The sequence below is a fragment of the Phycodurus eques genome, chromosome 16, assembly GCF_024500275.1.
Source record: "Phycodurus eques isolate BA_2022a chromosome 16, UOR_Pequ_1.1, whole genome shotgun sequence".
NCBI lineage: Eukaryota > Metazoa > Chordata > Actinopteri > Syngnathiformes > Syngnathidae > Phycodurus > Phycodurus eques.
Genome location: NC_084540.1, coordinates 19,743,890 through 19,762,145, shown reverse-complemented (window position 1 = coordinate 19,762,145; position 18,256 = coordinate 19,743,890). Strand labels below are relative to the sequence as shown.

At 45.2% G+C, this 18,256-nt stretch overlaps 1 protein-coding gene across 1 annotated transcript in view; it reads right to left on the bottom strand.

Moving 5' to 3' along the window:
* adgrl1a (adhesion G protein-coupled receptor L1a) overlaps positions 1-18,256 on the bottom strand; it is a 137,115-nt gene that overhangs the window by 84,928 nt on the left and 33,931 nt on the right. The window contains 1 exon segment of the mRNA XM_061699945.1: positions 239-385. Coding sequence (XP_061555929.1) covers positions 239-308 — 70 coding nt within the window. The 5' untranslated portion in view covers positions 309-385.

Genomic DNA, 18,256 nt, shown 5'->3' with positions numbered 1-18,256 from the left:
ATCTATCTATTTTACTCTTTTGCCTTCTCTGTAGTTTCCAGCAGTGTGGATACTCTGTGCTCCCGCTCGCTGGTCAGTTTTGGTACTGCATCTGGTTTGGTGATTGATTGATTGATAAATTGATTACAAAGTTAAAAATGTGTGTGTGTGTGTGTGTGTGTGTGTGTGTGTGTACCCCATTTAAGGGTTTGGGTCCACCTTGCTTGAGCATCCCAAAGTAGTAATTCTCCTGACGTACCTTGAGAGGATGGCGTGACGTTACTGAGAGCCACGGCGCACGTCAACACGATCCAGACGGCGAGAGCCATGATGGATGGCGGTCGGCGAAGGTGACACGGCGGAAGGGGACGAGCGAGCTCAGCTTACAGCCACTCTGGGTTTCAACCTAAGAGGGCAGACACGGGGGAGAGAAAAGAAAAAAATACGTCACCGTTGTTGGTTTACAGCTCGCAGCGGCGTAGCGATGGCGGTCAGGTAGATTGATGGAGACGCAGGCGGCGGCGTGCGGCACGCCGCGGCGACAGCTGTCACCGCAAGCGGCTCGTCGCTCGGCTGCGATTGGACGCTTGATTGAATTGGACACGCGACATATGTCGTGGGGCTGTTAATGCGGCCATATTCAACATGTGCGCGCTATGAAAAAATACTCATTGTGTGCGTGCGTGCATAGGCGCGGGAGTCAGTCGGCAGTGCTGCAGGACTCGCACATCTCATTTGCCTAATGAAATAAATCACAATCTGGAACTTTAGCTCTTGATTTTTTGACAGCAAAGCCTGCTCCGGCCCTCTGGGGGCTTAAAGAGCGTAAACAGCCGAGACGTGACTGCCGAGGCTCGCTCCTGCTGAGCTTGCCGCCACCGTCTGTGCGTGCGTGTGTGCGCGCCACTTGTTCTTTTTGGATTGCGGTGGACTGCGGTGGCACGGCGACAGCTTTCAGAGGATTGCTTGCATCCCTGGCAACCTCTTCGCCCCTTGATTTGATGGATGCCACCAACATCCATACAAACTGGAAATACAAGTGTCGAGAAAAGTCACTTCTCGATCAATATTTCATCAATCAGGGGTTCGGCTGGATGCTTCATCTTATTAAGACAGTTTGGGCTAACTGAGCAACCAACCAGCACCCAAAGAACTAACCAACCGATTAGCCAAATAATCAACCGACCGTCTGATCAACCAACCAGCAAATGATTAGCCAGCTAACTGATCGACCGATGGACTAACAACCAACTAACTAAACAGCCAACTGACCAAGCAATTCGCCAAGTAACTGGTTGACCAACCAACAACAAACTACGCTACCAACCGACCAATAAGTCAACTACCTGACTGACCAACACCAAAATACCTAATTAGAAGAACAAACAAAAATCTGATGTAAAATTGAAACAGTCTACGAATGTTTCCTTTTTGGGAATGTTTTTTTTTTTTTTTTAAAGGAATTTGATGGTTTTACTGTGGTTTAAAAAGAAGATGGCAGCTCCTCCTCAATACACCATCTCTTCATCATCCCTCCTCCTCCTCCTCCTCCTCCTCTGCACCCCTCCTCGGGATGACCTTCTCTGATATTTACCCCTCTCCCCATTGGCACCGCCCGGCCCACAGCTGCGACCTGCTGCGACCCGCTGGGCGTCGCCGCGCGGATTAGCGGCGCGGCTCGGAGCGCTGACGTCGTGAGGGGGAGGCGAAAAAACGGGAGGCGCAACGCGCATCTCCCCGCGCGTACTGCATGCGGACGGCTCGTGTTCCGGCTTGAAATCAGGTGTTGCTGTCAGCGCCGAGGATGACCAGCAGCTGAGAGTTAAGGACAAGTCCGCAAGGAGCGGACGCGAGAGAAAAGCAAGAGTAAAGAGACAGTAGGAACTCGTAATAGATGTGCCAGAGGACGGCAGCTCCCCCTCCTCTCTGCAATGTAACGCTCAGAAACCAGCCGCCTCCCGCTGAGTGAAGGCCCCTTGTTTTTTTCCCTCTCTTAAACTTTTGAGCTTTTAATAAGAAAAATCAGTCTTCCCCCCACCGCTCCCCTGTAACTGCTTCAGTCTGTACCTTTGGACAATAGCTCTCCTGTGGCCTCAGCAGATGAGGCGAGCAGGGAGGGAGGTCATAATGACAGTGGAGGGAAAAGTGCGAGCTGGAAAAATGGTTTCCATTTTGTGACCCCAAAAAAAAAAAAAAAAAAAAAAAAAGGAAAGCGAGCAAGGTACGCTTTTAATGTAGTGGGAAGGAATGATGGATTGAAAGAAACAACGGCATGACAAGACGAGGAAACGAGGGAAAGGAGGGCGCAGAAGCAACAGAGTTAATAGAAAACACAGAAAACGGAGGGACAAATGAGCTAAGGAAGTCTTTATCTCAAACAATAAATAAGCCACAGGATATTTTCTAGGGGGGAAAACGTTTTCCTCAAAAAATACTACTGGTCTTCAAAAAGAAAAATGTTTCTCGAAAAAAAATACCATTTTATTCTTAAAAAAGTTTTTCTCTCAAACAATACAACTTTGTTCTCAAACATAAAATAAACTCCAAATATCAAAATAAATTAAAATGCATTCCTAAAAAAATGTTCATTTCCCCAAAAATACAATGTACATAAAAACAAATACAATCCCAAAAAGCTTTTTTTTTTTTCTAGAAAAAAACAAAACAACTAAAAAAAAATCCTATATAAACTCAGATGTATTCTTACAAAATATTAATTTCAAGAAAAAAATATTTTATATAAAATACAAAACTATTATTATATAATAAATACCACTTAGTTCTGGAAACAAATAGACTGTTTTAAGTCAATCTTACTTTGATAACTTCAAATGTAATGTATTTTTAAAAATAAACTCAAAAATATAAACTCCCAAAAATATTCAAAAATGTTATTCTTGAAAAAAGTCTAGAAATAAATTCAACTAAAAAGTCCATCTTTTTCTCCAAAAACAAAATACAACTTTATTATCGTCAATTATTATTTTTTTTTTAATCAACTCTTTTTTCCTCAAGATTGTTTTCTTTCAAAAATTACAACTTTTTTCTCATATGGTGAGCTTTTAAAGAAATTACAGCGGGTGCTCTGTTTATGATGGAGTCCCATTCCTTCGGCAGCTGCCCGACCTGAATTTGTAGCGCAAGTCAGAACACACCCCAGTTTATCACTAACCTATGCTAATACGGTCCATATTTGTTCGAAAAACACGTCTAGGCCACGCGTATAAAATAATCAAATGAAAAACGAGGAAACGAGAGAAAGGATGCACGGAGGCAACCTGAGTTGATAGCAAACAGAAAGAACAAATGAGCTAAGGGAGAGGTTTTCTATAACAATAAACACACAGCCGGAGAGGAGGTACGAAAAAAAAAGCAATGGTGGCAATTCTTCCAGACAGTAGACATTCAACGAGTCCGCCCACCCCTGGGTGCATCTTCGGTAACTTGGGACGCCGTGACATGCGACAAGCCCGAGGCCACGCGCTGACCTTTTGCACCGGATCGCATGCGCCGATATTTTAATAGAGCAGAAAACACGGCAACCCCGCGAGACTGCGGGCCTTTCACGCCGCCGGTGGGAATGCTCGCAGGCGTGGAGAAGAGCGTCTGGGTCGATGACACCCGCGCAAAGATGGCGGCCGGCGTTATCTTCTCCCCGACGTCGCCTTCCGCGTCTGCCGTTATTCATTTGCGGGTGGCCTTGATCCAAAGCAAATTGCCTCATTATCCTCTTCCACTGGATCATTTCGATAATCACCGTGATCATTAAGATCAGTTTGCTTCCCATCCAGAACAGGGTGTCTCTTAATGCAGGCTGGCTGACAGGGGCCATTTTTCCATCACACAAAAAGAAGAAGCTTTTCGGAACATTACCCAATCCGAATGGAAAAGGAGAGGGAACAAAGCGTTTGCATGGACGGGTTTTGCTGAACAATGAGGAAAAGCTGGTGAAGTTCAGCTTCGGGTCCTCTGACGCTGGAGAAACGCACACTGCACAGACAAAAGCAAAACTGTCAAAAATATGACTCTTTGAAAAAAACGTTTTTTTTCCCTCCAAAAGATTTCACTATTCTCCATTTGTTTGTCCATTCAATTTATTAAAACGTTTTCTCAATTTTTTTCTGAAGCGAAAACAACCAATTTTGGCAGAACAATTTGACTTTGCACTTTTTTCCTCACATGATTACAACTCGTTTCCTTCTTAAATAAAAACCCACCAACTTATTTCCTCAAAAGATCGACTTTTTCCTCATATTACAAACTTCCAAAAATGTAATAAACATTGATTTTGAATTGACTTTTTGTATTGTTCTCATTTTCAGTGTGGCACAAATACTCCTTCCAAGGTCCCTTTGCAGAGAAATATTTTCCAAATGTCTTTTTTTGCCCACGACTCTGCAATACAATCATTACAGCGAAACCTATTATCCCCATTAGTCTCACCGATAATTGCAGCTGTGGGACTATTTGTCCATATTTGAGATCAGAGGTCCTCCGAATCTCAGTTCTAATTCATCCCGACGCTGAAGTCGGTCGGTGCCGTCGTGTTCTTCCACACCTGCTTGAAACGTCTCAAAAAGATTTAAGATTCAGAGGGGGAAACTAAGCTGTCTAGACCAACCCCATAAAGCAAATGTTCTCAGACAGACAGAGTTGTTTTTCTCTAATAGTATATTTAATATTACCGCAAGCCACGGATTGTACATTAACACTGCACTTTAAAAATAAACAGTTTCTAATGATTGAACGCAAATGTAATGAACGTCAAATTTCAATCCAACTGAAGTATTCTTAGGCAGTGATTGTACCACACTGTACCACACTTTGAGAATCACCGCCATAAAGTGTGAGACGGAAGTAAGTCAAGAGTGAGTCATTGCTAGTGCACGCTGCTGCTGATTGCAGTTTCTGTTTCACAACCAAACGGCCAAGTGAAGGGGTGCCAAAGACATTGTGCGCACAAAAGCCCACCGGCATCTCGACACCTTTCAAGATGAGCTTCATGTCGGTGTCAACGACTGCATGCAAAGTGGCAAGTGGGACAAAAAAAAAGGCGCAAATGCATTTGTTTATGAAATATCTGCCCAGTAGTCACCTTGCCCCTTGCGCAATGAGAATGTTTCCATCACATGTATTTTCCATTTCCTGTGTTGGTACCTCGGATGACAGTAAATACCGGTCGGCAAAGGAATGATTTGCCGCCTAGCAACAGGCGGCAACCAAATGGCACAATCACGTCTCACTTACAAATCACAGTGCGATGCCGCATGAAATATTTGTAATCACGCAAAAATAATCCACTGACTCGGACGCAAATTGCAATAAATCAAGAAGGAGACAATTTTCTTTTTTTTTTTTTTTTTTATTTCAGACTCTGCGAAAACGAGCCCCATGCAGGATTATCACAGTTTGATGGGACTGCTGAGGATGACAAAAAAGGTACACGTCGCCTGGGGGGCTCTAATTCCACCCGTGACTCATCGGTGCTGAAACTTTGTCACACTCGATACTCCTCCCACCGCTCTTGGAGTAAGACACCAGGGAGCAATACGAGGAGGTGGCGCAATAAAAGCGAGGGGAATCATTAATTACACCTTCACCACCATAAAACTAATCACTTTCTTAAATGGATATAATCGTGTGACGGATGTGGCGAATTGTCATCACCATTCACCCCCCCTCGAGGCCATCCGGTCTCGTCCAGCGTTGGCTGTCAACAAGACGTCTGACGCCCAATTTGATTTAATGGTTTCATAACCTCTGCCAAGAAAATTCAATTATCATCAGCCTTTGTTTGTTTGATAGCAGGCAGCAGTAAGCAGGAAAAAAAAAAAAAAAGTTCTACTCTCATCCCACTTCTGACAACAGTCGGGCATGCTCAGAGTTATGATGAGACAAGAATACTGAAATCATGGGCAACAACAGATGTGTCATTCGGAGTAGAGCTGGGGGGGGGGGGGAATAAATAAATAAATCAATCAAATAACTCGGCTAAGTCGTCTTAAAAAATAGGGCGATGCAGAATTTCTGCCTCAAAGGAACCATGTTTGCGCCGCCAGAACCAATGTTTCACACGGACATTTATTGCAGACGGACGCGGTGTTGGGCCACCGATAAACTTTTCCAAAAAAATGACAGAGGAGCGTCTGTGCGTGATTTTCAGGGTGTGGGCATAGCTAGCTAGCAACCTGTATTCTGGAGTGGTAGAAATGATAAAGCGGGGGAGGGACGACTAATGCCAACTTAAACCAGCAGACATTCCAACAGCTTCTTCCCGCTTGCCATTCAATTGCTAGAGGCTAAGTGACTCTCTGTAGTGTGTTTTTATGTTTTTATTTCTCAAAAGTATTTTTTTGTCAAAATGGCTACGAGAGTGGCTCCAAATTCCCTGTGTGTTTTTGACATACAGTTCTTGGCAAAAAAAAAAAAAAAAAAAAAAGAGGATTCTGATTATTTGAAGGTAAATCCCACTCGTGATCTAATGCTAATTCTAGCGAGCCTGTCAATGGGGGTTTCCATTGACTGTTAGCATTAGGCTGGCGATTTCTAAAACGATCATGTGTGTCTTGTATTTAAAAATACAGTGTGTGTGTAATTATTTTGTGTTGCGTGTTTAGTTTAACAGCAAACTACACTTGGGATGTCATTAAACAGTTTCAAGCACGCCTAGGAAGGTCAGAGACTGTGTTTGTGTCTGAGTGTCACGCACACACACACACACAGAGTCTACGAGTCACTTTCACTAAAAATACGCCAAAAAGTAAAAACAATTTAACATAAGACGAAGCTTTTAGTGTTCCATTTGGCAAGATCTTTGTACCTTTGGATTAATTTGCTACTTTGTGACATTTAAAATGTTAGAAGAATAATGTTAAATAATGTTAGAAGAATAAAAACGATCTTTTCCACCCGATCTCGATCAGCAGAAAATCACGTGAACGACCCCGGTTTTTGATCATGTGATCGGCTCAGGACATGCCTATTCATGACGGTGGGGTGAAATTCAAATTGGTCTTGGCAGAGCTCTATGTTCTACCAGTGTCATTATAGTTCAGCTACACTAAAATAGATACATTTGCAGAGTTTATCGTAAGAGTCCAAATTTTGCTCTTCAACTTAAAAATAGGAAACTCCTCTTAAGCACAATTGTTTTAACCCCCATGACCCTTCAAACCCTCCTTCTGTACAGCGGACAGCTGCAGTACAAAGCCTGGATCAATACCACTGCATAGAATAAAATATGATAGCATCTTGTATAAACCAGCGCCCTCACGCCCCCCCCCCCCCCCCCCCCCCCCCTTTCTGTTATCTTCCAGTTGGGCCCGTATCTCTAATCTTCCTAATCCTTTTTGGTGACGCTATCGCTGGCCAAGGCAACATAATAGCATTAGATATCATTCCTTCAAAACAAGCCGATTCTATTCCATTTGCATTGACACTCAGTGGCGGTCGGAACCGATAGCCTGGATGGATAGAAGGACGAATAATGCTGCTCATCTGGCATGTTTTAGGGGGGTCAGACCATCCGACCACGTCTCCATTTTACTCAGATGGGTTAGTCAAGGCCGGATCTGCGGCGTGGCTGTTTATATAATGACACCATTGAGCCGGGCCGTGTGCAGACGGAACATCAGAGATCTTGTAATGGCTCGCGTATGAGGGCCCGTGTGTTTGATTACTGACCCGGGCGCGGCGAGGATAGTCTACCATAGCCCGACCAATGCTATGCACAGTTGAAATTTGTTTGTTTGTTTTTTTGCAGTTTGGAGCGACAAATTGTCTCGGCTGCATCGAGCGGTGAAATGTTTTAGGTGCATCCAGCACATCGATCAGTCCAAGCTCTTGTTTTCATCACCCACGCACAACCCCTACATCCACATTTGAAATGTTCTGGGCTTTTTTTTTTTTTGCCACGTCAATAGGGAATATAACACAAGTCGGCTCAATAAGGAATATAACACAAGTCGGCTATCCGGCAGCAGCAAGAGGAAACAGAGGCAGGGAGGAGAGGGAAAAAAATGGACAGACTTTAATGGACGGGGGCTTTAAGGGAATGTAAATGAGACGAGGGAATGTGCAGAGCTGTGCGGGGATATCAAACAGCACTGGTGAGGTTGTCAAAGAGGTAAACGCAAAAGGGAAAAAGGAGAAGAAAGACCTTCTCTCACTTTATTCAAAAGACAGACAGTGGCACTTGTTCACGCACACACGAGTCGGCAGCGGATTTGTCCCTTTGAAATAACAAGGAGCCAATAAGAGACAACAGATGACATACTACAGTACGTGGCAGTCGCACAATGTACACACTTCGCTTCACACGTAGGGAAACGTCCACACAATAGGAGGTGAAACAAGGGTAACTGTTCCATAAGAACCTGGTTAATTTTCAAGTATGCAATGACATTTAAAAAAAAAAAGTGCAATTCCCAATCTAAGACAAACAACTAATTGTCAAATAACCGTGGACTCGCTGACTTTTAACGGTCAGATAAATAGAAGCTCGCTAATTACGTCACGGTACACTAACTTTATTAGGGTTTAAGCTTGAGTTACAGTTAATTTACAACGTGAACTTTCCACACATTCCATTAACCTTTGTAAAGAAGTTGAAAGAATCCTGCAAACCAGCCATCCAGAGTGATTATGGCCCATGAAGCGGTGAGTTTTTACGCGAATCCAGCACAATGATTGGTCAAAATTCTATTGGATAAAATGGGGGGGGCGTATCTCCTGTGTCGAGGGGCAACTTTTTTAGGAGAATCCGGCATGTCGATCAGACCAAATTAGTTTCTTTCCTTCAGGCCATGCACTACTTGCACTGTTGAAATTCAAAGTTTGTTTTGGGATTTGATTTTTTTAGAGCAGAATTCGGGGCAACGATCAGTCCAAATGATTTTGCATTTTCGTCAGGCTGCACACGAGCACTCCAGGCACAGTTGTTTTTGTGTATTTTTTTGGTGACAAATTGGATCTGCCGGGTAACACACATACAGGTTGGCAGGTCTGCATACTGCATGAATATTCCGAGTAGCGGTGGCAGTTGGTCAGATTGTTTTCTTTATCCGGGCCGGCGTAGCGTGGCCCGGCCTTCTCCGACGCGGTCCTGTGATCTCTCGTGGCAAGCGCCGACCTTGTCAGCGCTCATTACGTCCGCTAGGACAGGAGGTAGCGTCCTCGCCCATCAACGCTCGGCCCCGTGACGCCCCGCCGGGAAGTGACCTCGCCGTTCCACCTGCTCCGTCACACTGACGGCGGCTGTAGAGTTGATACCCGAACGGTCGGAAAGGCCGACGTACATTTCCACTGGTGCGAGGTACATTATATTCACAAAAGGTTTGGGTTATTCGTAGAAGTGTGCACCTTCGCTGGTCTCGTGATTCGATTCGATTATTACGTCAAAGATTCAATTTGATATTATGACGCATCATGATGTGCCACGACGTGTCGCATCAATTCTATGTATTGATTGGTTCTATTTTACTATGCAACTGTTGTGAATTTAACTCCTTGTAAAACAAAAAAACACTGAAACATTAAACAGTTGGACATCAAAAAGTTTCGAGAAAGTCCAATTAAGTTCACCGGTAAAGATTATAGCCCATTTTCGGTTCATCTTGAAATTACACCCGAAAGCCGTAGCGGATGTTAAAAAGCTGCAAACCGCTTACAAACTGCCAACCTAGTTACGCGCCAGCGTTTCCCAAGCTCAGGGTCAAATTAGACACGGGCCTATATCAGTCACCCTGTCGTCAGCCTCACAAATCAATAGAGGCAAATGAATAATTCAGTCCAAACCATGAGAGGTAAACAACAAGAGTGACTGATAACTTACAACACGATGAGCCGCCGCCACCGATAGCGCGATTATGCTAATGTTATGAAATTGAACTCCCGCCTCCGCCTCGGCCGGATCGCTGCTTCCGCTTGTCCCGCCCGCGGCTGTGAGTGGCGGTGAGATCCAAGCCTTATTACCTCCCCCAAGGGCGAGAGCACGAGGTTGAGCGGTACTGTGGCTGTTCACCGTGCTTCAGCCCCCCCCATGGGACAGCTTTGAACCAAAACAGTAAGCAAGACTTCGCAAATACTACATGACCCATTTCCGTGATACTTAATAAAGAGGTGCCACAGGAGAAAGAATCTGTTTAATTTGTTCTCCCCTGCCCCAGAATGCACATGATAGGGTCTTCATCTTAGTCATTCTCTATGGACTAGAACAAAATAAGACACTTAACACTTTTTTTTTTTTTTTGTACTTTGTTTGAAGGTTCTTTCTTCTGTTTTTGAAGTTTGAGACACAATGGAACTTTCCCCCTCGGGCTACAATGGAAATGGGAGCTGTTATCGAACATACATACAACACATATTTAGATTACTTCAATTTCTCTTTATGCTGTTTAAGTAATAATGGAAGGTGCTCCCCACCGCCCCAAAATCAAAATTGCGACAGTATGTCATGTGAACATACATCTTTTTGTAGGACTTGAGTGTAGACCTCTTTAGCAGGACACGGATTGCATTATTTTGTGCGTGGATTCACAATCATTTTCATTCGTCGCCATCAACTGCTTTGTTCTTGTCAGAACGCATGCTGCTGATTGCGGGGAAAAAAAAAATTGCACCTTATGCATTTTTCCCATCCTTGAGTACCAGTTTTGTTGAACACAGGAATGCATTGACTTGTGTGTTATTATCAGTCTTTTAATGCCCACTATGCAGCAGCCCATCCATAGATCACTCTTTATTAATAAGTCTCAATAGAGATGACGCTTTTACAGATAATGTGTGTTCACTCCTAACTGGCCAAGATAAAAGGTGATTAAATGAAATGGAGTCATAATTGTTGAGTCACCTTTGGGAATCACTCGTAAACTAAAGACACGGCATAATTGTGTGCGTGTATGTGTGTGTTCAGGAGATGAAAAAAAAAAAAAAAAAAAAAAAAATCGTGACTTTAACAGTCACACAGACACACACACACACGCACGCATATGCACACAGAGGAGCCCACAGGGGTGCCACATGTGATGTTGACCCACTTTAGATGTGTGGCACAAAGTGGAGCAAGGATCCAGAACATAAAAAAGAGAGAGTGACATTTAAAAATAGGCTGGGGTTTCTTTTCATGCCGTGCAATGGAGGTATCCATCTTTTGTGTCATTGAGAACTTCATCTCATTATTCTGTCACATCTTCAGCGGACCACTTCGACAGCAGCCACGCGAGGCAACCGATGGCGCGTCACTTCAAGTTATTTGTCAGGTAGAGCCAAGACACTGGCACCCTCTTAGTTACCTGGGACTGTGTATATACACAGTATATTACACCGATACTACATTTTTTGAGACCGAGTACAAGTACTTACATTTAAGTACTTGCTGACACTGAGGGGGGGAAAAAAACTTTTCTTAAACATGGCATAAGTTTCACTACAATATCAAAACTTTCAACTGCATGTTTTTAAAACAGTCTTGCATAACATTTGACTTAAATATAGCCTGGAACACAAGGCATTTCAGTTGTGTGACTGAGTCCGAACACAAGTGGGCACAAGGTAAAAGGAGTACATAAGAATCGAAGAAGAGACGATGAACGTAAGGTCTGGTGGATGTACACACAGGATGCCATGATACCTCTGTGTGTTAACTACAATGTTATAAAAATGAAACTATCGCAAACAACTCAGTCAGTCAGTCAAAGTGTTGACATCGCACCGATATATATATATTGGTGTGTAGTACCAGTGCATTTTTACGAGTATAAGTACCGCATAGATGTTATGCATTGGCATCCCTAGTATATACACACACACATACACGCACACTCACACACATACATATCTTAGTAGTTCGGTGCAGGGAAATGCAAAGTTGTTTGGCTCAACTGTTTTGTTCGTTCGGACACGATCGCTTTGAGCTTGCTGGCTGTTAGCAACACTCCCTTCACACAAGCATGTAAATGACCCACACGGGCATAATACAGTTTGCACTCGTAACGCTGGCTCGGGCGGCTTCCAGGCTTTAATGTGCACACGCATAAATTGGGCCTAAGATGAGCGCACTGGGGCTTATCAACACGCCGTCGTCCCCCAACAAGACAGGCCCTTGCCTGTAAAGGTCCTAATTTAGAGCCACTTTCACAATGCAACCAAACTTTCCCGAATCCTTTGAAGCGCTGCACCTGTCTGCTGTTATTCACATGGTTTGATTATGCACGGAGGGGAAGGCACGCTGTCTGTTTATGGAGATACAAAAACATGTGGATAATGCTGTTGGCGAACAACTACATTTGTCGTATTAGCATTAGCCTTGTTGACAGGAAAGTTACGTTACAATTGCATATCATTATAGACTACTATTACCACTATCAGATATCAGCCACTCATCCCAATTTAGGGTTCGGCTTTCCACTGCATTATATTAAAGCGCGAAACTGGAACTGCATCACCAACAAACAACAACAATGTAAGAGAACCAGAGATATTTGTACCCAAGAGGAGGTTAAGGGCGCCAGGAATGAGCAACCGGGCTCCCACACCGGCGGAAACAGTACCTGGTACTAGAAATTGTACAACTGTTATGACAATTGAAACGCGTCAATACGTGTGCCAAGCCGGGTAACTCCTGTTTAGTAGAAAAGGAGCATCAATCTGGTCTAGGCAGATGGTCGCCCTACAATGAGTCTTTTGGGTCCATCACGAAGACAGAATGGCCTCTTATGAAAAGTGGCCTGAAGTAACTTCTGTCATGATTTGGCGCTTCATAAATAAAACAACCGAATGTGAACCATTGTGCAACGGTGTGTCTTTGTGATGTATCCAGTACGATGGTAGTGACCCCAATCTGCCTGCCAAGGTTATCCGGCTTCGGGACGGGCCGAGCGCTCATCGGGAGATCCTGACACAGCAGGCCCGGGCTGCCACGTCCCAATTTCCAAAACACGGCTGTCACTCCTCGCTCGGCTCGTCTCTCGTCCACGTTGGTTGAGCACGCACATATGCGGAGCACGGAGAGACGAGAGATGAAGGTGCACCGACGCTGGCCTACATACAGCGGCAGCGGAAGCAGTTAATAGGAGCAGCCTTCGTGGTCGGATTGGGAATAACTATGTAGACATCTGCCCAGGCTGAAATATTTGTAATCTGCCAAACCGTACTTGCGTCTGAAATGTTTACATCACAGCCTCTGGCCTGACATAGATATAAGAAATATTGTTTTGGTATCCATACTGCCATCAATCCCTTTTCTATAGCGCCTGTCCTCATTTGGTGAACTGAACATGCCTGTTTTTGGAATGTTGGAGGAGGCCGGAGCACAGAAAGAACATGAAAACTCCACGAGATTCGAACCCGGAACCTCTCGATTTTGAGGCAGAGCGACATTCATAACCTTGAAATATCAAATTTCCGGACAGTCATAAATTCAGCACCACCTGTACTCACATCGTAAGAAATCCAAGTTGGTATATAAACTCAGTAGCCAGGAAGTTGCCTGCAGACAAATAGCTCCTCCTCCATGAAACCCTCCTTGGGGGAGGTAATTACTCTAATACATCATGCAAGGGCAAATCTCTCCTTTGTCTCCAACTTCTCCTAATGTTCTCTATTTTTTTTTGTGGAGAAAGGATGGTAAATCAACACAAGTGCACACTTGAGTGCCATAAGGTCCCCTGGCGAGGAGCAGGTAGTGGCGCTCGGAATTATTAAAGGGAAGCCACAGATGATGCAGCCCGAGACGGGGGTGGGGTGGGTTGCTTCAAGTTCGTCAGGCTGTAACAGGTGTGACTTTCCACTGCTTGCTTCTGTTAAATACCAGAGCCAAAAGCCGAGCTCGGTGAACTGCCACGAGCGCGTGGAGAGAATCCAGAGGGCCCATCTGACCAAAGTCGGTTGACTTGGGAACACGCCAGAGAACACAAGCCTTCCCTACACAAGCTTTTTGTCTCTGTCCAAGGAGAAATTAGTCTTTTGCTTTTTTTTTTTCTAAATTAGGGCCAAGAAAAAAAATCTTTGACTGCATATGAAAAAAAAAAAAAACACTACAAACGACTGATATGATTGGAAAGAATTAGCAGCAGAGCTCCATCCACCAATGCTTTAAAATGTTTACAAGCGGACTTAGAAGGAGGCCAAATAATGGCTTACAATAACGGGCACTTAAGAGCTGTGATTGTCTTGTTCCACTGGTGTAGGAACAAATTCACTTGAGTTTAAATTAAAGGACACATTTTGATTTTCTGTGACATGCTTTTGTCAAAATATATCAAGAAACATAAGAAATTTCGTGTCTCACTGAAATGAGCGCGATTTGTTCCCCCCCCCCCCCCCCATGTCATGCACATGAGCAACTATATACCCCACTGCACCGAGTCCACGACTCCAAACTTGAAACGCCCCTAACTTGAAACGCTCCACGACTCCTAACTTGAAAAGTTCTTAAGTTGGGCTACCTCAAAGTCAAGGTGCCACTGTATACCAAATTGAAAGGCTTATGGAATGGATGGAATGGATCAATCAATTGGTTTATTGAAAAATAGCCACTAAATGTGACAGCAAGCAGCAGGTTTTGACTTTTTTGATCGTTTTGCTAAACTGTGTTGATAGTACATGGAGACGAACATGGACATGTCGTCACAAATGGTCCATACATGATTTTCAACAATCCTTTGTGCGTTATCGACTGCAGGTGTAAAGATAATACCTCCTCAAACGCACGCTTAAACAGCTCTCTCTTGACACCCACACTATCTTTTTTCCGGCCATTTCAAACGCGCATTCATCCGCCGTTCCGTCTCCAGTCTCCGGAGGCCCGAGTACATGGACACAGCGACGGTCTCTGCGGAGCCTCCCGTTTCAAGTGACCTTTCTACGGCTTTATTCCGGCAGTCTCGGGCGTCTGGTCACTCTGAATCGCTCGGCCATTGTTCGCTTGTAAAAAGGTCGGCAGGCAGAGCGCACAAAAAGGGTGGCGAGGACTCCACGTACGTCTCCCGGTTGAAGGACTGGGCAGTATGAACTCAAATACTTCCACATCTGGTCATGAGATCTCTGGCTTGTTTGTCCGCCATTAATAATGCAAAGATTTTTGGACTGGATGAAAATAATAAGCGGATGGGAGGCGGTGGAGAGCGCCAATGAGATCACGAGCGCGTAAAAGCACGGCTAAATTATTCAGGTGAGTTTTTGCAGTGAAATTCCCCCACACAGGCACCTCTCTCGCGCTCTCTGCGGGGCGTGGGGGGACAAGGGGGGGACAGATTTCCAATGCAAATCAGCTCTCGCTGACTTGCAACACTCCCGTCATGAAGCGAAACACCCTAAAAGACAAGCAAACACATGCAAATGAGCTGATTAGCCCAATATGCAAATGGCATTATTATTCATAGACGCCATTAATATGTTAATTGACATGCCGGTTGCGCGCCGCAGATTAATTATATATATTATATACTAAGCGCGTAATAATCTGAACCACTGGATCCAGATGAAAAGATAAAGATGACAATTAGATGCCATTAGTCGAGATTCATTTCGGGTTGCCATTGATGTGTCAAATGCCGCTCGCAGATTCTTTTGTAAACTGAGCAGAGACAGTTATTAAAAAAAAGAAAATTAAAATTGATTTTTAAAAAAAGAGCAGGCTCTGCATTTCAAAAAGGATGGTGGGGGTTAGCAGTGAGGTGGGGGGTCTTCTCACTGTATGCTGCCTCATCCCGTCTGCCTCCCCCCGTGACCTCAGCCGCTCTCACGTCGCCGCCTCCGATCGATGGCTGGCCTCTGACTCGCTGAGGCCTCGTGCGCGCATCGTACTTCCTGCGAGGCGCGTTTGGCCGTGCGTTTTGGCAGAACGAGTCGACATGTTCTGTGTGTGTGTGTGTTGCTGCGAGGCAGGATTTGGCAGAGCTGCTGCGCGTTGCGTCTTGTGTGTCTGCCAGCTTCATTGCCCCCCCCCCCCCCGAACACGTCCCTTCAAGTGACGGCAGTGAGACAACAGATTGATTGCTCCCCTCCCATGCACAAACAATTAACTACGCAGCACTCAATTAGATACGCTGGAGACCCCTTCAGATCCCCCCTTGCCTTGACCCGCCGCTAACCTGGATAGTTCCGAGGTGTGGAAAATGACGGGAGGAAGTGAGATTAAGGTAGGAAGGTGTTGTCAGTGCTTCCTGTTGTTTTCGTGGCATCTTTTCCAAAGTGAGATTATCTCTAATGAGGGCGACGGTATGAAGTTTCATTATCGCCCCGTGCCGCCCCACAGCTTGCCACGCCATGCCAGTTGGCGGAAGAGTCTACATTTTAAAATGCGAGCGAATTCCATGGAAAACGTCCACCAAACTATGACTGCAGCTATCGAATATATTTAGAATTGATTATTTTAGAGATTATCCCATTGATTATTTGCATTATTGGATAAAGAATGATTTTGCATTATGCGTGTGAGGTGAAGGTATTATTTCGTCCACTTGAGGTTGCCATCCTCACTTTCAACACTGTAGTATCTGTGACTTTGAAAGGTGTGGCTTTAAAAGGTGTGCCCTGGCCTGGTGAGTGACGTGGGAGGCAGCAAATGAGAGGGTAGGGTTGGCTGTCAGGCACTCAGGTAAGCGGCTGAATGCTCATTTGCTAACCATTAGCCGGTCTGCGCGTAAATATAAACAGAAAACAATCAAATGAAACCGGTAAACACCGCCTACACCGCTCTGCTAGCTAGTTCATTGTGTGCTATTAAACCAAGGACGACGTGAACACCTTTAAAGCCTTTTTTACACTGCACTTAGCAGCATGCAGTGCGCCGCGGACCAGCGTATTCATTGTGTATGTGCTGCCGCGGCGCAGAGACGAAACGTCGTGCCATGGCACATGGGTGCACGTGCGCTGTGACAAGAGACGGCGCATCCAATAGGATTTTGGCGTAGTTGTTCAGTAAATGACAAAATGAAAAAAAATGGAAGAGATAAAAATAAATGCGGTGACCCAGTGTGGCGCGCTTCGGGACACGAGTCAAATGACGGGCGATGATGTGATAAATAAGGCACAGCAATGGACATACCAGGGTGCTTGAAAAGTGGTTGAAACAAGTCATTTTAGTCATTTTAGCATTTTTACCATACCATATCATCTTGAAATAAAATATAGCATAGTCACATAGGCTGCAGTTGCATCATGTCGTTCTGGCGCTGTTCTGCGCCCTGCCCCGCGGTGAATGTCACAAAAAAACGAGTGCCGTGTGAAAAAGGATGAGAAGATTGAACCAATAGTTCATTCATACTCTCAAAACTATTGTGTTCATAATCCAAGATTGCTGGGACAGTGAACCTACGCCTATTCAAAAATTCACAATTCCTATTTTTTCTGTGGAACATTCCCTCAGCTATTTGGATGCCGCCCAGTTTTTCGGTAGTCACGACAAAACACGGTCCCCGTCCCCCGTGAATAGTAAGGGGGTAACTGTGCTTGTTTAATTAGACCGCAGGGCCGATCGATTCCATGCGCCATGTCGCACTGTTGATACTTTTGTTTCTCCAAACTCCTTTTGGAGTGACAAAGTGCACCGACTGAATAAAACCTGTTTGGTGGTTTGAAGCGGGAGATGATGGCGGCGGCCCAGGATGCGACGCCGATCGGGCTGGAGGACACGCGCTAACCGCTGTGACTGACAGTTCCGTTAATTCCGACGTGATGAATATTGCAAGACCGCAGCGCGTGCCTCGCTAATGTAAAACAGCCCGGGTGAGGGCGAGCTCGAATCCCAAATGACTCACACGGTGACCCCAGCCAGTCTCGCCCAACTTTCACGCCCTGTGCACTTAGCGGGGGTTGCGTGTGTGGGCGGGGGGGGGGGAGTATTGGCAGCGTACGACTTGGTGGAAGTCACAGGAGAATGGCGACTGTCACTTACAACGCCCTCCCCTTCCCTGGCAGATCAGCAGAGGGGAGAGAGGACAGGCTTGCCAAGTGAGACTTTTTCAGTGGAAGTTGACCTTAAAAAGCTTCACAGCGCCAGATATTGCTGTAACACTCAGTCTTGTGAATATTTCATCACGCCTTGAGCGACTTGTAGAATATAGCAGGTCGGCCGCGGCGGCGCCGCCGCCGTACTTGCGATGCAGCGCTGCTCCGATACAGCTTTGGCATTTTCCATGGTCGCGAGGCCCGAACGGTATTAATGGAAATCCCCAAGTTGGGATGTGGAGTAGAGCCCCCGCGGATTGTAACAAACTACCGTGGGGAGGGGGGGCGGACGGGCGGACGGGTGAATTGTTTGGATTGTGATTACTAA